At 40.5% G+C, this 27,789-nt stretch overlaps 1 protein-coding gene across 2 annotated transcripts in view; it reads left to right on the top strand.

Annotated features, from left to right (window-relative positions):
• The window catches only part of SNAP25 (synaptosome associated protein 25), a 39,647-nt gene extending 12,270 nt beyond the window's left edge, over positions 1-27,377 (top strand). The window contains exons 4-7 of one of the 2 annotated variants that reach the window (XM_019549108.1): positions 11,660-11,777; positions 16,150-16,275; positions 18,858-19,002; positions 26,058-27,377. In XM_019549108.1, coding sequence (XP_019404653.1) covers positions 11,660-11,777; positions 16,150-16,275; positions 18,858-19,002; positions 26,058-26,126 — 458 coding nt within the window. In that variant the 3' untranslated portion in view covers positions 26,127-27,377. Of the gene's footprint in view, positions 1-11,659; positions 11,778-11,914; positions 12,033-16,149; positions 16,276-18,857; positions 19,003-26,057 lie in introns of both variants that reach the window. The other variant, XM_019549107.1, reaches the window with a different exon arrangement.
• Positions 27,378-27,789: the final 412 nt, after the last annotated feature.

The following is a 27,789-nucleotide window of genomic DNA, read 5'->3' on the forward strand; positions in this document are numbered from 1 at the left end:
TCCAAGAACTGTTTATTATGTGCAATTATAAGCAATCATTGGAGCCCTTTAAATGTGTGCGTGTGAAAGAGAGTATTTGTGTCTGAGGTTAGCTGACATGGCTTTGCTGGCTTTATGTAATGGATTGACCTGCAAAAAAAGTATTTTAGTTTGCTTAATCTGTGCATGGGTGGCTCCTGTTAATGGCAAAAGTACTGATTCCAGAGCTGACTGGAATCAGTGCAGATCTTTGAGTGGGCTTTGGATCAAGCCCTAGTACCACCAAAAAGGGTAGTGAATGTGTTCCAATGTACTTTCAAGTACAATATTTATGTATGCACCATCTGAATATTTCCCTCAGGTGATTCAAGAGCAGGCAAAAGCTAAATGAAAGCACACATAAAACAGTAGATGTTCCCTTCCATCATGTCCGATACAACTCTCAGTGAAGAAGACAGGAATTTTGCGTGGGAAATAATAGCAGAATACAGCTCATTATAACACACAACAGCAGGGGTGGACAAAATGCAGCTCAAAAGCCAGATGTGGCCCGCCAGGCCATTCTATCTGGCCCATGGGGCCCCTAAAAAATTTAGAAAATTAATATCTGCCCCGACACCTGTCACGAGACCCTCGATGGCTTGCCAAAACTCAGTAAGTGGCCCTCCAAAATAATTGCTCGCCCCTGCACTACAGACAACCTTACATGGAGGGAGACTAGTGCATAAATCTGATAGTCAGATTTGCAGAGTTGGATGAATTTAAAACAAGAATTGGGAAATGTCACCTTTCCCTATACTGATTGCTGAAGGATGAAGTTTAATTCTGTCAAGAAGATTCCATCTTGCTGCAGTTTCACAGCAAGAGCAAATACATGTCTCCAAAGAGAAAAGTCCCCAGTTATTGTTCATTCCTGTTACTCCGTATAGCACTACCTTTAATTTTTTTTGGGGGGGGCATAAAATATCAAACTTCAGCGTGGAGCATTTTCTAGAAGTGTAATGTTATACCACTTAGCAAAGCACCAGAAATGGAGTATAGGGAACAATACTACATTATTAGGGAATGGACTAGATAAGCTAATAACTCCTTTTCATCTATAATGTCTGTGCTTCTATAGTGCTAAAATGAATGCAGTATAATAGTGGAATCTCAACAGAAGGTATTTTACCCATTTGCTTTGTTCTAAAGGGAAAAATCTCATATAAATGATCAATCAGTTACCGTGAAATGATTTGCTTGTTAACAATAAGTATAAAAGGTGTATTTTCAGTTCAGGTTTCCAGGTATCCAGCATCATTCCAGTTTAATGTTTTCAGCTCCTTTTAAAAAGCAGCTGTTTCACTGTGGAATGTTGATGTCTAACAAAGTGACTCCTTTTCACAAAGGAATGAAAGCAGGAGTTTCTCAAACCAGTTGGCACCATAAGCAACAGTAATTCACCTGAAAGGATGGCAAAGATGGCTGTACTAGTGCTATCCCAAAGCTCATGTGGTTGTTTAATATTTTGGACCAAATCCAAAGCTCATTTGTACCAGCTTAGTATTCTGCTCTTTGTCTATTTTGCTAAATATCTACAAGAGAAAAAATATTTTAGGTTACTAACAGACTGTCATGGTGATCATGCTTTTCTTATTGTGGAAAATTCTCAGCTGAGTCAAAAAAAAAGACTCCTTACTTAGGATTGGGTAAAACAAGCAAGGGCTGATGCTATCAAAATAGACCTAGAGCCCAGTATCATATTTCTTGTGCACAGGAAATCCCCATTGGCACTAAGTGCATAGGTAAGATGAGCAGAATATGGCCCATAAGTCTATGGTTATAATGTCAATTTGCTGCCCAAGTCAGAGTTCTGGAATTTCACATTTACCCTGCAATAAGATGATAAAGCAGAGAAGTATGAAATGTCTGAACTAAAAATTCCTGAAATGCATCCAGTTTTGTATTGCATTACATTACAAACCCCAAGCCGATCTGACTGGAAAATTTCCTGAGGTTCATGAATTTTTAGAAAGAACCGGGGCTCAGTAACAGACATTTATAGTTCTGCATGAAAACTATGGGGGGAGGGGGGCAGGGAGGAAGCAAAACACTCATTGATTTTTACCTGCTTTGGAACTTTACTAAATTCCATTAAGCTTTACTCTAGACATTAAAAAAAGAGAGCTGGGAAAGTAACTGATTTTCTGGTTCATTAGCAGAACTGAAAAACTAAGGGGAAAGAATCATTTCCGGTTGACTGAAAAATTTCATTGGACCTGAAACGAAATCTTCCATTAAATTTTTTTTGGAGGGGAAAGGGGAGGAAGCATTTCAATAAAAACAAAAACTTGAAAATGAAACATTAACACTTTCCAGAAACTGATTTCTACTCTTTTGTCCTAAACTATTTGCTAAATTTAGTAGAAATTCAGAAGCAGTTGGATAACAAACAATAATGATTTTCAGTGAATGAACTATTTTTCCAAAGGAAAAAAACCCCCTCAAATACAAAAAAGATTACCTAGATCCAAATTAGATCTGCAATCACAAGCAACAGGGCACTGACAGATGTGCAGCTCCCCGCTGTAACTGAGAAGGCTTTGCAGGAAGCGTTATGAGTTACAATGATCCCCCAGAGCAAACAGAAGTTCACTGTTGGTTCCAGGGGGGAGGGGAATCTAGCTGCTACCTGCCAGCATGCAACCAGTTTCCCCTAGCAATGGCCCCTCCTTCCTCCCAGCCCACCCTATTTTCAGAATGGGAAGGGGGAAAAGGGAACAGAGGGAGCTCAGTCTAGGGGTTCCCAGCTGGTGCTGGAGGGTGGGGTGGGTGAATTGGAGTCCCCCCACCTTGGGCTCAAAAACCCCCAGGCCAAACTCCTTCTGCTCCCTTTCCCCCCTCCTATTCTGAAAAAAGCAACAGGCTGGGAGGCAAGCAGACAAATTACTGAAGATGCTCTCTTTTGAAATGTTTCATCTGAACCCTCATGCAATGTGGGCTTCAGATTTTTGTGGGATTGGGCCGTTTTAAGACACTTTGTAGCTGTGCATGTCTGTGTGGTCACAGCTGCAGAGTGCTTTCAGGAGCCAGATCGGGAAAAACTGTCACTTCTGTCTGCACCCATAGACTATAATGCCAGAGAGAAGGTATTTCTTTCCCTTCATGTGTAGTACTCCATGCATAGCATTCTGACAGAGAGAATATGTCGCTAGCCTGTTTTCTTTTAATGCTAAATTCATTCTTTTGCAGAAGGTTGGTACATGTTCTGTGCTCTTCTCGGGGCCAACCATAACCCAGTTCTAAAGGTCTGAACAGGAGTTAAGTGGTGCAGAGGTCGTGTACTGGTCTTCTGCCCAAGGATACATTTCACCTTTAAAATGTTAGAAAAATCATTACTGTTCCAAAGCTAACCTGTATATAGAGAAGATATCTTGATGTCAGAAAAAGTAGAAGCATGTCTTTTTCTCTCATGAGATTTAATTTGAATGAAATTCAAACTATTCATTAATCATAAAAGTCAACAGACTTGCTTTGATTCTAGAAAGCAAGAATTAGTTGGGTTAAAACAGATAGGCAGTGCCTGCATAAATAACATGTATGTTTTGTGACACTGAAATTAACTCCACATTTAAAATAAATCAACAGTCACAAACATTGCTAGCGAAAGTCTGTCTATAACTAGGTGGATCTATGCATGGAATTCTCATTCAGAGTCAACTGAGACCTTTTTGCAGGGCTAAATTATCCACACACCGTGCTTTTCTCCATGAATGGGACTTCAAGTGTTCAAAAGAGTTAGTTAAAAGCTTTTACACACACCAAAAGCTACAAGAAAACTGGCAATTCTGCAACAGCAAAAGACAGTTAGATGCCTAACTCCTATTGGGTCAGGGGGCATTTTAAAAACAGCACATTTTAGTTATTTAATCCTTGCTTTACATTCAATTTTTTGCCCATTTAAGGACTGATATGTAAAAACTCTTCTGTATGAAAGTAGCCTGTAGTCATTCAGGTAGTCCCACTGCCTGAAAATGTACTGGTCGCTAGAGCAAGGAACGCTTTCCTGAGCAAGTTGTAGAGGGCTAAGTCAGCTACACACATTACTATCCACAGGAATCACAGTACTGAACTCCCACAGGCAGTGAGATTTGATATGCCCATTGTATGATCAGATACGCAGTTAATCAATACTTACTGGAAGAGAGTCAGACAACATAAAAGCCTCCTTAAATTGCTTATGGTCATGCCTTAGAAGCTTCAGTAAATTAGCCTTGCAATGATAGATTACAGCTTTCTCAAGTAAAATGGACTGATAAAAATTCTGCAAACCCCAGAAATATTGTAACTGTATTACATTAAATGCATTATAATTATGTTTGTGTCTTTTTAGCAGCGTGTAATTCCACTAATAACTGATGCAGCTTCTTTAATTGCAATGTATTTACTATGTGTAATTAGACAAAATATAATTGTGATTATATTTTAAAATCCTACAATTCGTGCAATGAGTGTACTGCAATGGATGCCTCATCAGATTATCAGATTAATGAAATAATTTGTTAACATTGCCATGTGATCTTTTTTCAGCTGACCTGACTGCACAAGTTACAAGACAATTAGGTGCTATATGATACCTAAAGAGCATGCCACTGATCTTTCCAGTGGTTGGCTAACATTATATCTAATCTTCCTAATCATTCAAAACTTTTTGTAGCTTTTCTAGATAACTAAATCTGTGGCAGCTAATTTACTAAAAAGATTCCTCTGAATCGACTACAGTCTCAACAGCACAAAGCAGAACTCACTTTCTGGCATCAATACATGAAAAGTCTTTGAAACCACAGTTGTAAAGCAATCATATGTAACCAGGGTGCCATAGCACCCTGGGGTGCCTTTCAAGGCTGCCATGGGGTACCATACAATATTAGCACTGTCAGGTGTGCAAACATTCACAAGATAAAATAGCAACCCTTAGTGTTAAAAACATTGACTTATTGTGATCTTTCTGAGTTTTTTGCAACAGAAGAACTTCTCTATTATTTTTCTGTAGTCAAGAAAGGAAGAAAAACTAAGAGCTGGCATTGTCCATGGGGTGCCTTGAGTCTATCAAAGGATACCTGACATCTATTGAAGAGTGTCTTGAATCTAAAAAACTGACAACCACTGCTGTAGAAGAAAGAGGCCAAATGCATTTTTTAACAGCAGTTACTTAAAAGGATTTCTGGACCAAAAAATGTTTTTTTTAAATTTCAATATGGTTTGCAACAAACGAATTTGAACCACACATTGGACCCTTGCAGCAAACTGTAGGAAAGTAGAACTTCACAATACCAGTCATTATAGAAATCTTCCAGGGAATGTTACTACCTTGGAGAACTGGCTGGACCCTATGCTCGCTGAAATCAATGGGAATCATTCAGTTGATCTGAATGTGTCTGTATTTGGCCCTGGGCAATCATAAAAACCAGTCATTACTTGACACTCCCTTGGACCCTGAAAAGGAACCTCCATTTCTCACCAAAGCCATTGATTCGTACCAAGAAATGGTTTAAAGGAGGAAAGAATGCTTGTGTGGATATTCCTCCTCAATAACTCCCATAGGTAATGAGTGACTCATGAATTGGGCATCAAGGCACCTTTGAAAATCTTGCTAAGCATCTACCTGCTTACATGCCCTTGTGAGTCCAATCTTCTGTAACTTTTGAAAATGTGATTTAGGATATTAAGTTACTGAGGCACTTCTGAAAATTATTTCCATAGACTCCAAATCCATATTCCCAGCTCAGAAAAAGGAAACCTCTTCATTTGTTTAATCATTAAAATACATCACCTAAATTATAAACTTAAAACATGTAGTGCAGTAACAGATGATTTGTGCAATTACAATAGCTGGAATTCATAAAGTATATAACCAGAAGATGGTAACTTAAAAAATGTTGATGTTTAAAAGCATTTATATTTGAATGTGAAAAAAAATACACTGAGAACAGTCCTCACAGTTTAAGCTTAAAGTAGGTGGTGAGGCTAAGAAATTGGATTTGGCTTTCCCCATCAGCCCATAGGGATGGTAAAGAGCTGAAAGCTTCTGTGCCTCATCCGCCGCTGGGGAGGGAAATGTCCTCTCTCGTCTATAGGCATTATGTTTGGGAAATATTTGCAGGTGGGCCTGTTACAGCCCTGCTATCCTTCAGGATGTTTTCCACCAAGTAACAGTATGGTATACTACAGAGAGAAATACCAGGCTTGATTCTGCCTCATTGAAGTCAGGGAAAGTTTTCTCATGGATTTCAAAGATAGCAGAATAAGGTCACTCATTAAGACAGCCTGTGTTTTGCCCATAAAGGATTCACCCGAGACAAGATAGATGAACACCAACAACTCATTTGTCAGCCATTAGGAATATGCTACTGTCACTGAAAGAAGCAAAAAGATCCATCTTCTGTCGGAACAAATGCAAATGAATACACAGCTGACTGAGCTATTCTGCAGAGTGAACAAGCTAATCAACACAACCGCATAATGCAAACATCAGAAACAAGCATCAAGCTTTACAAAGAGTTCTCATTCTACTGCACAGATAAGATCAAACAAACTCGCTCAAGGAGACCGGAAAAAATCTTCAATGGAGCAGATGGCTTTAGCTAGTCCACCATGCCTAACTGTGCATGACACGTTCAGCCTTGAAGAAAGCTCTGAGTTCCTGAAAAATACTTAACCCCACCACCCAAAAACAGTCCCATGTCCATGGGGCCTCATGCAAGTCAAACTTGCCTGTGTCAAGCAGGAATAATCAATTTGTTAGCAAAGCAAACTAACAAAGCAAACTCACAAGCCCTATTGCCAGACCAGAACTCAAAAATCCACTGCCTGATAGATAAAATTTCTATGTAGCATCTCTGATTTTCTATTTCTAGGCAAAAATCATGGAAAAAATAACAAATTCTAAGAATGTGACATATTTTGGATTCATTGCAACTGGACATGCAGACAGATTTCACAACATTATTGGATTTCAACATGGCAATAGACAGAAGTCATATCTCAGTGGTAATATTCTTTGGCCACTTTTAACAAAGCTGATGACAAGGTATTGCTGACCTGTTTATATTATCTAGCTGAAGAGGTCACTGAAGCAACTACAAAGGCCCCAACTCATTCCTTTCCAACAAGATGGAATAACAGTATCTCACCTGCAAAGCTGTGTTGGGATCTCCTTTGTCCACCCCAACTCTTCTTCCATTCAGTGCTTGCATGAAACCACTTGATGGAGTGAGATGTCAGGAGCTCTCATCAGCAGGACTCCAGTAGTATCCAGGTGCACATCTCATTTCCACAAAAGGGGCCAACACCATCAAAGAAATGTCAGCAATGGCTACAGGATAGCTCTCTCAGAGGAAGCCCTTGGAAGGATGCAGCTGTGCTGCCCAGGAGAGGAAGTGGTTTGTAGAACTGGTTTTGATAGTGGCTTAATTCTGGCCTGTACCACATTCATCACAGTAATGTGAAGCCTTGGGAATCTGTTAGACTCTGTATGGTTCTATATGACCAGACATTGCCAGTGTTGAAATACTTTCTATTCTGCATGCTAGGACCTTGAACCCCGTTTTTGTCAGAGGAGCTCTGGCCATAACACTTCTCAGGTTCAACACCATCAAAACTTGGATATGGTAATTTTCTGTGGCTTGGACTGAATGTGGAAACAACCCAGAAAGGCTCCAGCTTTATAGGATGCAGCATCATTCCTTTTCAATGAGGCCCACATTGGCATGCGTCTCTCTAACCTCCACACCACCACTGGCTCTCAATTCATTGCTGTTACCAAAACCAGCCTTTATAGTCCAATGTTCAAAACCACCCAGTAGTCAGGACCCTGTCATGCAGGTCAGTACATCTCTATTTGCAATCAGCTGCTGTCTTTCAGGACAATGCAGTTTGGTCCCATCTGTCTTCAAAATCTATGAGGACAATATAAGAAAAATCCTGGAAGAGTTTTAAGCAGATCATTCTCTATCAAGGGGACTCAGTAGCAGAATTAATTTGCAATGGTAATTGAACTAACCCAATGTCTCCTTTTTTGCATGTGTTATGGAAACATCTTTTTTGATTTAGCTTCTCCACTAAATCAAGAAGGAAACAAAAAGGAAATAGAAACAAACAGAGCAAAAACAAATGAAAAAAAGTTCCCCTACCCCCTCCAGTATCCTCCAAGAAGAACATAAGAACATAGAGGTTTATCCTCCAGGCCCCTTCTCTGAAGTCCACTGCATAATGTGTAATCTATGCTCACTGTTCAGAAAGTATTGAGTTCTATGGATACACCACCGCTCTGTCTCAGAGATGGAGATAGATCAACAGATAATCTTGGACCCATGTCTTGTAGAGTTGAGAGTCCTTTTGGTCCATAGGCTGGTGAAGTACGTGCTGAAACATTGTGGATGACCTGATAGCATCAAACAAATGGTCCACATTCTCTGCTGGTCTACTGGAATAAACCGTTACATAAAAAAAATCTCACAGCCAATTCATGGCCACTGTTTGAATCTCTTTGGACAGGAAGTGGTATAGAAAGGCAAAGAACTGATTATTAACAGAGAATCTTGGAGAAGGGCATAATACATTCTGACAAAACACATACCTGACATGCAAACTCTACCTATGGAGTGAAAAGGTCCAAGCTGCCTATCTTACAATGATGCACATTTAAAGGAGGCAGCAGCAAACAACTGAAAACTGTTTGAAAGCTTATCATGAAACATTTCACCAAGGAACAGATAAAGGGGTAGAATCTTAGGTGATGTCAAGTGTCATAGATACATGGCAGTCTATACCAGCACAGCATCTGCTCCCAAGTCATTTAATAAAACCGGCAAAATGTTAGATTAGGGAAAGTCAGTTAAAATGGATGTGAAATTAGCTTTTATTAGCTGTTTCTGTACCATTAATAAAATATCCTAGGCCCTATTCTGATCTCAGCTATATCAATATATGTCTAGAGTGACACAGTGAGATTCATGAGGTTATTCCACATTTATACCACTGTCATGAAAGTTAGAATCTGGAATCTGTTTGTTTATCTTGCCTTACAGGATCAGACGTTCAGCTGGTGTAAACTGATATTGCTCCAAAGAAGCCAAGGAAACTATGACAGTTTGAACCAGCCAGGGATCTGGCCCTTCAAGTTTAAGTTAAACAAGCAGTTTTTGAAGGAGCAGCTGGATGTCTAGACTTCTAGGCTACTTCTGTGACACAGGCTTTTTGGATTGATGAGGCTTTTCTTAATGGAAGATAGATTGCTTGTGGTCCCTTTCCTCTTCAGAAATAGCATAAGCTGTAATGAAACCACAAAAGCATCACACTTCAGAATACTGAAACATAATAAATTTTGAAGACAGCTGTGGTGAGAAGTCCTTGTGCTAAGTAAATTACACACATTAGTTAACCCTTGCAGAATCTGGGCATTATTGTTCCTAGTAATGCTCAAAGGACTCTGTTGAGAGTGACATTTCAATACCCGCTTCTGCTCCTGGCTTCAGAAGATTTTTGCCTGAGTAAGGAAGGAAGGATTAGACCCCAAGTTTGCCATTAATACACAATCTGTGATGAAGCCTCACTTTCTCCCACCAATGTTACAATATCAGGAAAATATACATAGTTATCCTCAACAACAACAACAAAAATAGTAACTTTAAAAATGGCACCACAAAGGTGTGTTGTCCCTTTCTGTTATTTCCTCATCAAAACGTACAAGTGAAAACCAGGTTCTTCTCACAGATATCTCTGAAAACTCAGTTTAGATTTTGCAAGTCCAACTTCCTTGTTTCCAGTAAAACTAAAAAGTCTGCACTGGAACTCTTAAACTGTGGTCATGAACCTTGAACCAGAGTAATTTCCCAACTGTGGAATGTGTTGTCTTTTTAAGGAATATTTCTTGTAAATTTAGCTCTCAAAATGTACGTTTTTTATCCACATGTATGTAAATAATCCAGTTATCCTTGGACACTCAAACACAAGACCATCAAGCCACGGGGATGGGAACCAAAAAAATTACAACAACATACAGCTAGTGACACTGACTGGCCACTGACTATTTTCACTTTCAAGGCAAAGCTGGATGGAAAAATTAAAATGAACAACATAGCACTGAATGACAAATCATTGAATGGCAAATTCAATAATAATCCAACTCCCTTGATGACCTTTGAAAATCTCAAACCCAAGTGTTATTACAAACCCACATAAAAAAAATCAGGACCCATAATTCTACTGAAATCAACAGGATATTGCTATTTGTATCTGTGGTTGCATAGCTCAATCCTTGTTTCTAAAATACACTGTGTTTTATCTTGATAAAGCCCATTTAACTTCAGCAACTATCCCTGCATTCTCAAATCCTTTTCCTCTCAGTTGTAATTCATAGGTATGTACACACATTTTTTCCCTGTATCCAATGCAGGAAATGTGAATTTAATCATTTTAAACCCTAGCTAATCAGTTCCTAGCTACATATATTTTGGATTTGCTTTTTCTGACAGGTTATATCATCACCGAAAGGAATTTTTGCTCCATTCAAAAATCCTTCCCGCACTCCATATTTAAATGAAATTACTAGCCAGATCCCCAGCCGGTATAAAACCATGAAGTTCATGTTAAAAGCCAGGATCTCTTTGGTCCTATGCTTATTTACAACAACTAAGGAACTGGCTGCTGCAGCGTACTGTTTTTCTCAGCTTTATCTTCTGTGGAGAAATCAATATGAAACTACCGGCAGCTACAAAGCCCACGAAGTTCAGCACTAGTGTCAGCAAACACAAGTCCATTAGTATTAATGGATGAGTCCAGTGTCTGTACAAAGCCTGTTTTTATGCCAGGTGCTTCACTCCCATGGTTTGGTGCAAACCAGAAGCAATTCCAGTAAAGTATAAGGAGTTACGCTGGTGCAGCATGTTTACTTTTACCTCACTGAGGGACAAAGCCCACCAAAGACATGGGAATCTTTCCATTAATGTCACTGGGCCTTGGAGTAGATCCCTAGATTGTTGCATCTGCACTGCATTCATTGGGTTTACTGGTGATATGCCACAAATTTTTTTACTTTTGGTTTGGACAGGAACTAAAACATCAGACTTCAGTAGGCTCAGAATATTTAGCTGGACATGGATCTTAACAACTCATACCACCCCTAATGCCATTACTGTCTCTTCTCTCACCCAGTCACCCACAAATCAAAACAGTTACACTGTCAACCACCATCTATTTCAAATACATTTTTAAGTATGGGTAATTCAGGCATTTTCCATTGACAGATACCTTCTGTTATGTGAATGTGAATAAATGAAAGATAATAACACTATCTCTTTCTTTCTCTTGGATGTCACTGGTGTCTTAGTAAGTGGATGTATTGTATTATGTTTTTGGACCTCAATGTTTAAAACTCTTCCTTCTACATCATCACATTCTGTTTAAATTGATATATTTCAAACATCACTTTTTTTCCTCTCTCTCTATTCATATTAGCAAAGGACATCTTTCTCCACTATCTGGAGTCTGGCACACATCCCAGCAGCAATGCATCAGCACAAATCAATGCATTGCAATATCATTATTAATTCAGTATTACATGATCATTTTTCATGTTCTTTGAACACAAACAAACAAAAATACAATTCATTCCACACTGTCATCCCTTTGTCCTGACCAGAACAACTCGATCGTGTTGAAGAAGGCATGAACCATATCAACCAAGACATGAAGGAGGCTGAGAAAAATTTAAAAGATTTAGGGAAATGCTGTGGCCTTTTCATATGTCCTTGTAACAAGTAGGTACTGGGTACCGGCTCTGCTATGTGGTGTCCAGTTTTTTGTCAGAGTGAATGTCTGAAGTTTTTTGTCTTTTTTTCTTTGTCCTTTTCCATCTGCTTCATTCTGTGGGGATAAAATACTTGTGTTTAATCAGAACAACTGGAACGCATCGAAGAGGGAATGGACCAAATCAATAAGGACATGAAAGAAGCAGAAAAGAATTTGACGGACCTAGGAAAATTCTGTGGTCTTTGTGTCTGTCCATGTAACAAGTAGGTGCCGCCTGCCTGCCTGAATCTTTTTGAGCACTCAAGGCCAATATTAAAAGCCTTGTGAAGCTTATCCTCGTTAGGCACATGGACAGGATGAGCATGTGGCATGCAGAAAAAACGATTATGGTTCCAATGCATTCATCTCATAGCATAGACAATCAAGTGGGAAGTACAGTAGATGCATTAAAATCAGGCATACTGCAGTGCAAGCTTCATGGTAAACACCCTCTATTGAGAAAAGTTTCAACATTTTACAGAAAGTGTACTTATGTGGTTTTATTATCTAGCTGACAATAAATCATGGTAATATCAGACCTGTTTTGTTCCTGAAGACCCTAAATTTTAAAGCATATCTTTTCACAAATAAGCTTAATAAAAGTCATGGTTTAAAAAATGCAGAAAATATCATTTGAGATGAGTATTAATAAAAATTACAGAAAGGAAGTCACTGTCAATGTGTTGTCCACTGGATCTCCCCCTAATGAGGTCTTAAATGAGACATGACATTTTACAATTTGACCCCAACCTACAATATCCTGTTGCAGGGAGTCAAGTTTTAGAGAAACTAAACATATTGTGCCAAATTTCTCTTCCTTGGTAGAGTGTACACTAAACTGAAATGTTGAAATATTTTGAATCTGCTTGCATGCCATCGCACTAGAACAAAGCTGTTCTTGAAGTGCTGCAAGGCTTGTTCTAAACGCAGCAGAAGAATGTGATATGTGGTTGTGCAAATATGGAGGTTAGGAAATAAACTGGAAACATCAAGTGTCTCAGTAGATAACAGACCCAGCATGCAGTGAGGCAGGGCATAAACAAGCCATTAAGAATACATCTATAAATTACAAGCTCCAGTTTTGGGAGGGGTTGGGTGTATAGATCAAGACACTTGCTTCGTTAACAGCAGGAAACTTATCCTGAAATACTTACTGAGGCAAAACTGGCCAGAACTCCCATAGAATTCAACAGGAATTTTGCCTGAGTAAGAACAGGATTGGGCACTTCATCTGATCAATCTCCATTTATTTTTAAGTTAATTCCTTGAGGAAAATTTAATGTTGGTATTAAATTGGGAGCAAAATACAGATCCAGCTGTTGAACTCAGATTTTTGCATTAAGGTATAAATGCCTCTTAATGGTATATATATATTTGGCCCAGGATATGTTTGGCCTTGGTTGGGTGCATGAAGTAATACCTATGTGAGGAGGGGAGAGATGCAAGGATACACATATAAGCATGAATAAATACACAGGTAGGATGTCTAAACCCCTGTACTGGCAGCTGTGATGTGGCGCAGAGTTTAGACTATATCCCTGGCTCCTGTCTGTCCTTAAGCATGGAGCTGACCTAGCGAAGAGGAGAGGCACAGGCTGAATTATCAGATATGCTTCCCTAGGACTCCTAGAGTCACAGTAGCTGGTACGGGAATTATCTTGTAGCCCCCAAATCACAAAAGTTAGTCATTTAAGTATAGAAGGTCTCATGGTACATCACAGTAAATCTTGACTTTTTCATTGTACCTATGGTAACACGCTGTAGGCCAAGCCAAGACCATCATGACCAGATAATCTGCTAATGCAACTCAGCACTATTCTGATAATGCTGCCTGAAAATTTGGCTTTCAAATATTGTTTTTTCCACAGCAATTGTTGTATCTGAAATCTCCTGGCCTGAGCACAGAAAAGATAGTGCAGGCAGTGTAGGGATGGGGGAGAGGATAAGAAGCTAGTTCTTAAAGGTACCCCCCATTAGTACTACTAATACAACCACAGCTGTGTTCCCTGCAGTACTAATTACTATTACTCTTTTAAACTAACACAAGACTCTAATCTTGCATTCATCACTTTAGTGGCTGAAAACACAAATATTGACCATTCAGAAGGGTTTGAAGGCAAGGGGCCTGGGCCATTATTTCTGTTAGAGGCAGTTCTCAGAGACATCCAAGCCAGGAATCAAGGATTCAACAAAGCCAATAGGCCTTAAAAACCACACAGGCCTAAATACCAACATTGCTACAACATTGGCACAACAACATCATGACCACATGTCCTTTCCCTGGCTGGTGTTAAATTCATTGTAAATAGTCCAAACAAGGATACAATCCGCATACAATAACCCCCCTGCTACTTTTAAATAAAGTTCCATGAACCATGTGTCACAATTTGAGGCCCAATCCTACATTCCTTGAGCAGCCAAAATTCCCATGGAGTGAAATCTTGGTCCCACTGAAATCAAGTGGAGGAACTCCTAATGGCTGCAGCAGGGCCAGGATTTCACTCACTGATTTTAATGGGAGGTTTAAATGCACAAAGAAAGTCGGGATCAGGCTCTGGGTAGATATGAGAGTTCATTTCAGACATAGAATATCTTACTCTCTGCATGTGGCAGGGGTCTAAAGAAAAAGTGAGTAACTGGGACTGTATGTGCAGCATTTTGGGTGGTAATTATGTATAAACATTTGGGTGGTAATTATGTAGAAGTATTTCCCTAGTTAATTTCCAAAAATGCCAAAGATGGTGTATAATACATTTCATATAACAAAACCAACTTAACAAAAAAGTGTTTAAAAGTCTTACTAAATTCTAAAAGAAAAAAAAAGATGACTATTGGGGAAACAACCCCCTGCAATTATTTTATTAATGATTTGTGTATGTAACACATCTTTGAGCAAAAAACCACCTCCAAAAAATCCTGACAGCTACAGTGTGGGCTTATGCAATATGTGGTTAATGAGAGTATCTAAAACTTGTTACAATATTTTCCTCAATTCATCTTAAAAACTGTTCACTCTCTCCATGAAGCTGTAAGCCACAAGGCTGTTTTTCTGCACAATTACAGTCTTGTGCAGAAAATAAAAATTATGATTTGCTATTGCTAAGAGCTTAGATAAAAAATAGTTCAATTTCTGAAACAGAAAAGTTTTTGTCAGAGACCCCAAAAGCTCACCATTTTCTACAATTTAAAAACCTCTTATCACGTTAGTGTCAGAACAACCCAAAGCATGCTGCACATGCTAATCTGCCACTGCAGGTATGCCTGGATTTTAATTTTTTTTCTCCATGGCAGTTCAGTCAAAAATGGCTCTTTGAAAGACTGCATAAGCCAATAAAATGACCTGACAGAAGGACATATTTTTAAAGTCCTGAAGTTTAAGGCTCCTGAAAAAGGAAAAGATCCATTTTTGCCTGCATCTCGCTTATTGTGAAGGCTGTTACTGCTGGTGCATTACGAGTATGATGAACTACTGGGGCAGTTGTGCTTAGCGAGAATGCTTCACTTCTTATTCATGCCTGTAGCTGGTGCATGAAGAAAATGTAGAGGAATTTCCCTTTCTGATGCTAGATTGCTTGTATTTTTACTTTCTCCTGCACTCATCTCACTTCTGCCTATTTTACTTTTTGTCTCTGTGGGCAAAGGTTTGTACATCAACTGTCGATGTATGGTTAAATATTTTCAAGTACCGATATATTATTTAGAAAGCCAATGAAATTGCCCTAAATGCAATGCATATGCCAAGAACAACCCTGTCCACCATGGGAAAGTTAGTGGCTTTAAATGCCTATTATGCCACATGTACTTTAAAACAAAGAAAAAAAAAAAGAAAAAAAAGGAAATGTTTGCATGGCACTGTGTTTAAATCTAGCCAAATCTGTTTTTCTCTAAGATGATGTGTTGCTGTGATGTGATGTACACACTATACTTGGCAGTTTTGTTTCTATGTCTGTCTGCCAGTATGTTCTTTGTGTTTTATGTCAAACTATATGTGTGTTGTTGAACTGAAACTGAATGTTTTCCAGTGATTTGTATTTTTCTTCTTTTCTTCTTTTCTGGAAACCGACCGAACACAATGAAAACCTGTGTGCAGTGTGGTAGGCTTGATGATTGCAATTCAGCCTATTGGAAACAAAATTTCTGAGCAGCATAGTTGTTGTGGCAGTTAAAAAAAAAAAAGAAAGAAAAGATTTTGTTCCAGTTTATGATATATCGGTATACGATAAACGCCCCTCTATCTTAAAACTCATTTGCTTGAATCAGCTCTTATCTTGGAGAAGTAAAGATATTTGCACTCATCTCTTCCCACTTGATGCTTTGTTACTCACCCTCTTTCTTGCATAGGCTTAAATCAAGTGAGGCTTACAAAAAAGCCTGGGGCAATAATCAGGATGGGGTGGTAGCCAGCCAGCCCGCCCGTGTTGTGGATGAACGGGAGCAGATGGCCATCAGCGGTGGCTTTATCCGCAGGTGAGACTTTCTATCCACTTTCTCTCTGATTTGCCTCAGCTGCAGATATGTTTAGATTTTTTTCCATGTGGTCAAGACTTGTGTGTTCCTACTTACCTCCATTTGTGTAACTGGCTAACATTTCCCACCAATTCTGTGGGTGTTCATACCCATCAGGGGCAGCAGTTCTCAACCAGAGTGCCATAGCCCAGTGGGGTGATGCGATTCCCTTCCAGAGGTGCTGCCACGTGGGTGATACTGCACCCAGGGTGACTCCCTGCACACCTCATGCAGAGGTACATTGGGGAGCAACTGAGACTGGAGCCCACGCTCTTCCTACAGCCCTTCCCAGTCTGACTCCTGTGCTTCTCCTGGAAAGAGAAGCAAGCCAAGTAGGTGGGACTGTCCTGACCCGCTCCATTTCCAGGAGAAGCATGTGAGCTTAGACCAGGAAAGGTTGTGATAAGTGTACGTGCTCCTGCCACAGCCATTTGCACCAACCCTCTGGAGTGATCAGGTTGGGCTATGGAACAGCTCTTTGCGCTACTTCTCCAGGAGCCAGGTTGGGCTGGAATAGCCCTTTACACTACTCAGCCAGAGTGAGGCTGGGCTGAAGGAGCTGTTTGCACTACCTTGCTGGAGAAACTGTATGCAGGACAGGTAAGATCTCCCGCCCTTCCCCCTGCTCCTGCCTGCTTTAGGTTTATAAGAAAATCAGCAGAATTCTGGTTAAAAAGCATTTAGGAGTGCAGAGACAGCACAATAGTGGCTCTTAAGCAGGGTTGCCATCCAATTCAGAAAAATTGTTGGAGGGGTGCCCTGACTCGTACAAGGCTGAGAACTCCCGATCTACAGCTTGGTTTTCAGATGTACTGAACACCTGCTGTGTCAAGTCAGGATTGTGGGTGATTGACTGATGTGAAAAATCAGCCTGCAGGCCTCCAGAATGAGAGGTCCCTCGAACATGTGGCCCTCTATTTCTGTTATCCAGCTACAACTAATCATAATAATACTTGGGAAATATTGTGATTAAGGCTCACAGCATACAAGGTGGGACACATGCCTGATTTCCTGCACCTGTGCAAAGTATGGTCCCAATTACTTGTAAAGAAACCAAAAACTCAGAGCGATGAGTAAATGTCAATGTATCACTGCTATTTTAAAACAGGTTAGTGTTAAACGTCACTTCTTGCCAACAGAGAATGCAGCACAGCACTACAATAGAGCTTTAGACTCAAAGGCTAGTGATTGTATAGCTTGCAGCATATGGGCCATCCCACTGTCTTTAGGGGACTTATGTGCTTAATATTACACATGCACTAACAAACCTTGCTGAACTGGGACCAAGGCACAACATCTCAGATACCATAAATTGTTAACTATAGGAAAACGTTGACATTTTAATGGCAACCACTATGTGCTAAAACCAAATCCTTTGTAATAAACAATGTTCCAATATAGCTGCAAGCCTGTTTTAGTAAAAGATTCACAGATACATTAATACTGATTATAGCATCCATAAAACAGATATGTAGGCAGCAATCCAATTGATTGAGTTTATGAAGGCAGTTGACTGCAGCTGCTGCCCAGAAAGATAGATTAGTGTGCAAATTTTGCTCTATGAAGATTAAGGATACTGGATTAACAGGTAAATATTCTTCTGTTAACTATAAACTGCTTATTTTGGGGTCCATTTTGATGGTGGATGTGTATTGAATAAATATGATTGTGTTATGACTACAGAATGTTGAAAAGAATGGAGTCCGGGAGAAATTTTGGTCCACAGAAGCTACATTTCCTTATCCCTTTCCATTCCTACAGGGGATTCTGTCTAAGACAGGTACATGGCAGCTTGTGCTCTTGTGAGCCCAGCAGGCCATGCTTTTTCTAGCATTTCAGTCACTGACATGGCTCCCTACATAGCTGGCCAGCTATTAAGGCAAATGCATAATTCAAGCCTAAACTACTGAGGTTCATTCCCAGCACCTGCTCATCTTTGGCAAGAAACTTCTCATTAAAACTGACAACAGAAGAGGAAGATTAATAGCAGCAATAGGGGTTTTATGTTGATTTACACTTATTTGACAAGCTGAAGAAAAATCAATATATTTCTTTATTAAAAACAAACAAAAATCAGAAGACATACATGCTGAAGTAATTATTTTAGCTGGAAATTTCCACCAGGCCACTTTTCCTGTGTAGTACTTTAATGAGTCTTAGGTCAAGAGAGTCAGAACTTTCATTGTGCATTAGGTATACTTCATGCAAGACAGACAGATTGGATCACTTCAGTCCACAATTTGCTCCTAAATATTATATTTTTTCATGGACATGCAAAGCTTAGGTCCAAAGTCTAAAAAGAACTACCACTAATAGGCAATACAGTTCTGTTAGTGACAGCACAGACTAAGCCAGTCAGCACTGAAGGCAGTAGTTCTAGTAGATTAGAATGACTCATAGTGACGGATGCAGACTTAAAAGAGAAGGAAGTAGGGTGCGCAATGGATGGCAGGGTGGAAGGGATAAGGGCAGCTGGACAGCTACAGAGGCACCAGTTGGATTCAGTCCATCTCTACTCAGCAGAGTTGTTCCTTCTCTCACAGGGTAACAAATGATGCTAGAGAAAATGAAATGGATGAAAACCTTGAGCAGGTCAGCGGCATCATTGGAAACCTCCGTCATATGGCCCTGGATATGGGCAATGAGATTGACACACAGAACCGCCAAATTGACAGGATCATGGAGAAGGTAAGGGCTGACTTCTCTCTTGGACTGATAACTTTTCCCTATCCATCACCAGAAGTCGCACTGCCTCATAAGCAGTGCCAAACATCACAACTTCATGCTCTTCTCTAGAAGCCTTCACTTGTGGGTCTACAGCAGGGTGGGAGACTCATCCAGGTGGTATGTGTCCCTGGAAGCCTGAGAGAAGAGAGGAGCAAAGAGAAGGGGAGGTCTCTGCTAGATTTTTTCCTGAAAAGTAGTACTTTCATGCAAAGTACAGCATGTTTCATGCAGAGAAAGTCTGAGGTTAACATCTGTACTATTGTGCACAGGCAGTAGCCAGCAGAAAGCCCGAACAGCATGGCTCAATGCACCTCCACAAGGACTCATGGAGTCTTGGAGGTGTGGTTGAGAGGGAAGAGAGTATAAAGAACTACAGATTACAGGAATAGGAGCTGATCCATCCTGGCACTTCCTGGTAGGGTATAATCCATCCCTCCTTACCTTTCAATGGAAAAACTGAGCAATAGACTTTCCATCCCCTTGGATGGGAATGACTTCCACAGAGAAAATTATTTCCTGCGACATCTTGTCATAACTTCCATTCCCAAAGCCCCTAGGGCAGGGACCCATTTTTTCCTCAAGTGCGCGCACAGCACCTAGTACCATCTGACCCTGCAACCATGGGATGCAGCTACAGTACAAAAGATGGATAACAACAGGCCTGTAATCACTATTAAGAATTGTGCCCATTAACAAGAGACACCATTCTAATACTAGGTCTGCATTGCAGTCTTTGGAATTTGGCTTTATTTCAACATTCAAAAGATTTAAGGTGTAGACACACCTAACAACTGAACTGTTCTGAAACTTCACTGATTTGGAACTGGTTCACCACTGTCGCAGGTCAGAGGTGTCCGGATGTCCAGTGCCCTCGCATTCTGGGTAGAACAATCACCTTCAGGCATTGAAGTGCTATGGTTCTGACACTAGGGGGTAGGAGTGAGTACCTGGTCCAGAATGCCTCAAAACGGGCATGGGAATATTATACCCATGCTTTGGAGGGCCCGGAGGGGGGCAACCTGTGGCTGGGGACATTTTTACATTTCTGCTTTCTCTTCTCTCCCAAACATGAGATCAGTAAAGTTCAGTAGCCGGCACTTGACCAAACTGTGCAGTGCGCTTGCCTGACTTGGGGTATATGGGAGTGGGAAGAGTGCTTAGACCAACATTTTTGGTTTCCCATGGGCTGGAGGCATAGAATCATAGAATCAATGAGTTGGGAGGGACCTAGACAGATCATCGAGTCTGACCCCCTGCCATGGGCAGGAATGAGCACTGGGGGTGGGAGGAGTCATAAGACCCCAGGCAGGTGCCTGTCCAGTCTCCTCTTGAAGATTTCCAGGAAAGGTGAGAGTACCACCTCTCTGGAAAACCTATTCCAGGGTCTGGCCACCCTTACAGTAAAGTAGTTCTTCCTAATATCTAACCTAAACCTATCCTCCCTCAGCTTGTGGCCATTGTTCCTGGTGACTCCAAGGGGGGCCCTGGTGAACAGACTTTCCCCGAGTCCCTGCTGGTGGCCCCTGATAAAGTTGTAGGCAGCCACAAGGTCCCCCCTCAGTTTCCTCTTGTGGAGACTGAAAAGATTCAGGTCCCTCAGCCTCTTCTCATAGCGCTGCCCACGGAGGCCCCCAGCCATATGAGTGGCCCTCCTCTGGACCCTGTCCACGTTTTTCCACGTCCCTCTTGATGAGGAGCTGCAACTGAGTAGCAAATGAGGACACAGCTAGTTGCTAGAAAGTTTTTCTTCAACATGCAGTGCAAGGGTACTCACTGATAAAAAAAAAAGTACCAGCAAAAGAAAAAAAGGGAGGTAGTTGAGTTCTGGCTGCATACCAGAACAGCCAGTGACAGCAGGTGGGGTGGAGGAGGGGATGGAGAGAGAACAGGATGGAAATACTGCAGTGTGGGGTGCCTGGAGGACTGACCAGACCCAGGCAACAAACACTTGGTGTCCACAGATAACACTGAACTAGTTCACAGCAAGATGGCTCAAAATAGGACTTGATTTTCCAGGTACACTTTTGAGCCATTCTAGGCAGCTTTAAACTGGCTTGTTAGGCTGATACACCTGTCTGCTTCAGGTTTAAACTACATTTAAACCAGTCTCAGTGTCACATGTGCCTATACTGAGTGACCTCCATGCTTACCTGAGAATCCACTAGCTTCCTCGCTTTCAAAGCCTCACAAGCTTTCTGCTTTTAGTTTGGTATAGCTCCAGAAACAGACACAGTTTGTCTGAAAAATATAAGGGACCAGACCATCATGTGGTATAAATCAATGTAGCTTTACTGACTTCAGCTGAGGTTTATACTACCTGAGGATTTGCTTTAAGAAGCATTAACTCTTAGCAACACACATATGTGACCTTAGCTCGCTTAACTATGTAGCCAAGAAGGAGTGGAGTGGCTATGTATTCTACTCCATGCTAAGAGATAACCAGGTGCATGGTACAATTTTACTGGTAGGTGAAATTCAGGTGTGTTGCCTTTATCATGTCTGCATGACAAAGGGCTTGAGTACACGGGCTGGAGTTTATTGCTCCCGCGCATGCCATTTGAACATGCGCATGGGACCACAGCATGTTGAGCCAAGTTAGAGCAGCCTAACTCAACTCAATGTGCTGTGGAGGGGCTGGCTGGGGCATGATGGTGCTCTAATGTAGGGTCAGCCAGCAGGCAATGCCCCCTCCCTCATCCCCCCCCCACCACACACACTAAAGCATTCTTGTGCCCCAGCCAGCCAGGTCAGTGTCTACATATGCATTTCTGCATATTAAAAAGTTGCACAGCAGGATAGTACATGTATTTACAAGTACTACCTTGCTGTGCAGTTTACTAGTTTACTCTAGCCTCATAGGGGTGCACATATAGATGCTGAGACATTTACTGCGGAGCTAATTAGGCAACTGCAGTAAATGTCTCACGTAGATGCTCCCAGAATGCAGCACCCTCTATTGTGCAGTGATGTACTAAACGTTGCATAAAAATATTACTTTGCTGAGCTACACCCAATTCTTGCTTGAGCCATTCAGACCAATTGATACTGGAAATATTTACTAGCAACTTTGCATAAGTAAAACCTAAAAGCTAAGTTTTTCGTTGGTATAAGTCAGCACAACTCTGGCATCAATTTTCGTACATATAATAAAAAGAGGACATGGCTTCTCCACAGATCACACACTTAGTTATATGACATCTCAAATGAAGTCAAAAACTTAAATCTAGTCTTACAGGCAGGACCAGCCTGGCATGGCTGAGAACACCGGCTTGTGTGCCTTTGAAATATGTGCTCAGAGGACAAGAGTCACATTCCTGGGAAAGCAGAAATGAGGCAGTCTTTGCTGTACACCAAGATCTGCTTACCTGTTTTCTCAAAAGATATTATAGTACTACTGGAACTACTAATAAACTGCATCCCTAGTGAAGTCAGAATCAGGCAGCATGAAAACAGGCTGAGAGAACACACTGGAAAAACTGGACAGACACACGCATGCACGCTCACACACACAAAATCTAAAGATCACATCAATACTGAAACCCAAATACCATATTTTCTTTCACACCACACCCCCAAATAAAACACACACCTGGTTTGGGGCAGATAGAATTAAGAAAAAAAATTCCAGTCTTTGTGCAAAATCCTGGGCTCCTCATAGCTGAATAATCCTGGTTGCATATAGAAGAGGCAGAGTCCAGTTCCTCAGTCACTCACCTTCTCCTCTCAGCAATAAAGTCAAAGTTTAACCTTTTTCTCCCTCAGCTTTTTGGGAAAAAAGTGTATGCAAGTAAATATGGTATATATATTTTCCTAGGCTAATGGCTCCCCTGAGGCCTGCCATACAGAACTTGAGTGTAAATAGGTCACCAATACCTTTTCCTAATAACTATCACCGCTAGAGAGCTTTCCCAAAAGGAAGGGTGTTACCTCTCTGACAGGTACCTATAACATGGAACACCATGATAAAATACCCAGCCAACAAGCTTAAATGTGTCACATGACAAGCATATTATGTTATCCCCTTACTCCACATTAAGAGAAAACAATAGATCCATTGCCCAAGCTCCTGGGTCACAAAAATTACCCAGGAAGCATCCTAAAATATTCCCTAATAGCATTACTTCAAGTTGTAAGCTCAATGAATTTCTTAGTCAATGGGGTTTAGCTAGAGAAAACATAGGTGGCTACAGGAAGTAGTGATGGTAATTAAGTAGGGGGCATCTCTCACCATGAATGGGCCTGGTGGTAAAGGGTACCATGTTGCTGAAGGTCCCATTTTTCAGGGCAAATGAAAAGCTTCACTTTGATTGAGGCAGTAGTCATTAAAAATTCAAAATATCTTTGCATAAGCACTAAGGGACAGCCAGGCCAGCTATTAGTACTCAAAAGGCAATAATTTTAAGCTGGATCTGCGCACGAAATGTACAGCTACCTCAGGGGATTGAGCTCTTTCCTGACCTATCCAAGGTCAGCTAGGCAAAGCAATAAATAGAAACCACTGGCTCTTTCTTCTTCTTACATTAGTGATCCAGATACAAAACCTAACACTCAGTAATATCTTGCCACTTGACACATTCTCCAGAGGGCTGGGAACTATAGCGAGTCATATATAACAAAAACCTGAATGGAGCTTGGCCAACCTACATCAGTGAAGATAATGCCCTTTTATCTACAAAGCTAATTGTACAGAAAGCTACAAAAAACCCTCCAAAAGTTGGTGCAAATTCAAAGTTCCTAACCACAAAACAGAGAAAAACTGTATTTTCAAAAACTACTGGCTGCATTCATACCTTGTATAATTCTAGGAGATGCAATGAATGTACACTAAAGATGAATTTAGTCTACTGCATTCAGTAAGCCCCAGTCAAGTAGTTTCAAAAGAAATATCTATTCCCACTGAAAAATCACTACAACCACCCTCCTCATTACTATATTCCAATGAGTTCCAACACAAGAGGAAGCTGTATCATTGGATTTCATTCTTCCCTGGTAGACCTCTCTACAAAAAGTTTCCAAGGATGCATTAGTATGCATCAAAGGACATGTATAGGCACCCTTAGACAACAACATGCTGTGAACAGATATAGGCCACCTCCTTGTACTGCAGGTAGCTGGCTTGGCCAAGCTCCCTCCTCTTATGGCTTGGCTTTGCCTCTGGTTTACTGCATATTGTACTTACTAAGCTTAAAGAAATGATACAGTGAGTAAAACTAGAGATCCTTTAATCACTGTTGTCTGGATGAACAGACCAACTAGCAAGGGTTATATATCTGTGTGGCAGAATAGTTGTAACTTTTATACCTTTGTTGTACACTCTGAACAGGGTGAACATATATCTCAATTTGGCTGGGACAGCCCTGGAGTTTGGAGGCCAGTCCCAGCCAACCAATGAAAATTAAACCTAGAGTCCTCAGCATGGGGCATGGGTGTGTAGTCTGGCAGGGAGGGGAAGTGGCACAAGCTGTGAAATTGGAAGCCCTTGAAGACAGCAAAAGGAATGCTGGCCCTAAATTATTGCCCTAAAATAGGTTAGGTTTATTAGTAGAATGCCAATTAAAAAGGGGAGATGATTGTTAATACCTGTGATATAAAGAACAATGGGTCATTAATGGGCCAGTTACTCCTTTAGCTGCCCAAATAGTAAGACCAGAGCGGCACCACCCCACCCCACCCCACCCCACTTCACCCCCACATCTCCTGCAGCAGCACCGCTGACTTGGGAAGGTGGGGCAGTGCCCCACATTTCACATTGTCCTGTGTGGTCACCCTAATATTGAATAACTCTGGAAACCAGTCAGATTTCAACAATCACGTAAGAAAACCGATCATTAGTTACCAAGCACATACCCATGTAGGTGTACCCTATTTCACTACTTTGGTATACGTACCAATTAGTTACCCCATTACTGCTGAACCTTCATGTATTCCTGGAAGATACGTCACTTATCTTCCAGGTGCTATCTGCAAGTGTCTTGAAATTCTTCATTCATTACATTTTTAGCCACCAAACCAAGCCTGGTACTACCTCCCAAGAAAGGAAAATTTGGTTAAAAAGCAGACACTTTTTTCACCTAGGAGAAGGAAGTGGAGGCTGCTAGAAGCTGAGGCTTTATTGAGCCATGGTTTTACAGAAGCATTAGCAAGACAGTGTCAAGGGCACAGGGCTTGTAGTCCATCCATCACCTTATTTCTCCTTAATCCCCCATTAAGTGCTGTTAGTTTAACAAATGATTTTCAGTAGCCATGAGAATGCTTTCACTTGAATCCGTCTCAGTTAATTTTTAGGGTGCACGTAAGAATAGCATAAAGCCACCTATTCCCCTCCCACTACATGTAGAACAAGTCATGCTTTGATCTGAGGACCGTCTTTGATGCACTGTCAAACAAGCTTGGCTTTTTCTAATGTTCTTCATAAGATAGGACAGCCTGGATCTCTGTTCCAAGGATTTCTCCAGCATTTTGCCATGTAACCAAGCTAAAGATTTGGAAAACTTCTACAGCCTCATTCAGCCAAGATAGAACTCAGATCCATAACGGTTAAGCACTCTTATTTAACACCAAGGCTCAAAAAACCTTGTCACGTGTCACAACTATTGATGGATGAAGTTCCTATTTGGTCACATCTTGAGTGCCCACTTTCATAGAACTATACTAATTCATGCCATCTGAGGGTTTGGCCTAGCGTTGGGAAGTTCAGTGAAACATCCAAGATCCTTACTCAGAGCTTTCTTGAGCCTTTCAGACCTGGAAACTGGGATGTACAGCCCTGAAAACATTTCTTTTCTATGACTAATCGGGCCCCTAGTATATAGAAAACGGCAAGTTGCACAGAACTTCTGAGCATCTCTTTTTTGCTATCTCACCAGAACCAGAAGCAGAGAAATGCTCTCAGGACTCCTGATGGGTCAAACACTCCTACTTTATATTCAACTAAACATTTGCTATGATATAGTCAGTCAAACAGAAGCTCCTGCTCTGCCACAGCCTAACATGTTTCTTTCCTACCTTTTCCCCAGGCTGATTCCAACAAAACCAGGATCGATGATGCCAACCAACGTGCAACAAAGATGCTGGGCAGCGGTTAAATGCAATGAGATGAATTTCCTTATTAATGCTGTCTTCACGGGCAGTACCTTCATGCTTTTATCATGGTATTTACCTACTAGGTTTGCACACATGCACATATCAGCCCCCATTGTAAATGTTGTCCTATGTAGTTTGTCAGCTTTCCAAAAATGATACTTGTAATTATTTTTTTCTAGATATCTTTCTTTCCAAAGGTTGTACATAGTGCTGATTTGATGGCTATAGCTCACTCCTATGTTTTTTGGTTTGTTTGTTTGTGTTTTGTTTTTTTTCTTGTTTCTTTCAGTTTGGGGTTTCTTTTCTTTTTTTAATTTCATGATGTTTGCTGAATGACAACAATGTTGGAATGCTAAACGTGCTGTTAACCTTTAAATATACAGTATTGTTCTTGTAAAACTGTGACATTCCACAGAGCTACTGCCATGCTCCTGTCTTTGGATATCATGATGTTTAAGCACTTAAAACCTGCTGTCTTTGGTTCTTCATTGCCATTACCTGTTGTTATGATTTCATGATTAGACAATGTGGAATTATATAACTATAACAAGCATTGCACTAAAAAAAGTGATGTGATTTCTGCATTTATGCATGAGGAATTAATAGACTTTTAGACTTCTACTTAAACAAGACCTTTCCCATGGCAGTAGCACATCAACGATGACAACAAAAGCATGCTCAGTATTGGGACTCTGTCGGGACTATGTTATACCAGCAATTTTGCAGTAGTGCCACTTTTTTCTTGTTGATATATGTATAGTTATTCACCATGATCATTTTTTTAATTATGAAAAAAGAAGATGGATTTGGCACTCACTATTTAACCATTGCCAGCAAAATAAACGTTTGGCTGAAAATATGTCAAAGACAAAAAAGAAATAAGTGTAATATACTGGGTTTGTCTGCTGCTTTTAAAGACTATCTTTTGGAGGAAACAACTACCATATGAAATGGTGCAAAGAAATGTAATTTTTATAAGCTCTATCATACTAGTCGCTGTCCCCATGTGGTTTGTTATCAGTACAGTTCTTTGTTGCTTACCTAGAGCTATGCACACCAAATCGCTGAGATGTTTAGTAGCTGACTTAATTAAAAATAATAAAAAATAATCTAAATGAATGAAATCTAGATAAACTGTGAGAGAAATATCATTACAGCATGTAATATGAAATTCCTTATGTCTCCTGTCAGTTTGTGAAGTGATTGACATTTTGTAGCTAGTTTAAAAATTATTAAAAAGTATAGATCTCAGATTCCATGCTTCCTTTATCCATTTGTTGGCCTTTGTGTCGCCAATATCTTGTTATTTTCCATCTATGTGGAAAGAGCAATGCAGTCCAAGGGCTTTTTGCAAAACAGTTACATGTAGCAAATGGAAAAATCAAAAAGATTTCTTTTTGGGAGGCTAATTAAAGTGACAGGTAACTCTTCTAAAATGAAAGGGTTTCACACTGACCAAACTGTAATGTGATTATTGTTTTAAATTACCTGGTGAGGTTAAAAATCTCTCTGAATTCTGGGGTAGAAAACAGAAGCTTGGTAATAATGCCATTATCAAAAGGACTAAACACAGCAAAATATTTCCTGACCCCCAAAAAATGTGTTAAAATGGGTTTAGCTATTTTTCTAGGTTTTTTCCCTGTAATCAATAGTCACATTACAGTT

The sequence above is a fragment of the Crocodylus porosus genome, unplaced genomic scaffold (genome assembly GCF_001723895.1).
Source record: "Crocodylus porosus isolate Cpor-Errol unplaced genomic scaffold, CroPor_comp1, whole genome shotgun sequence".
NCBI lineage: Eukaryota > Metazoa > Chordata > Crocodylia > Crocodylidae > Crocodylus > Crocodylus porosus.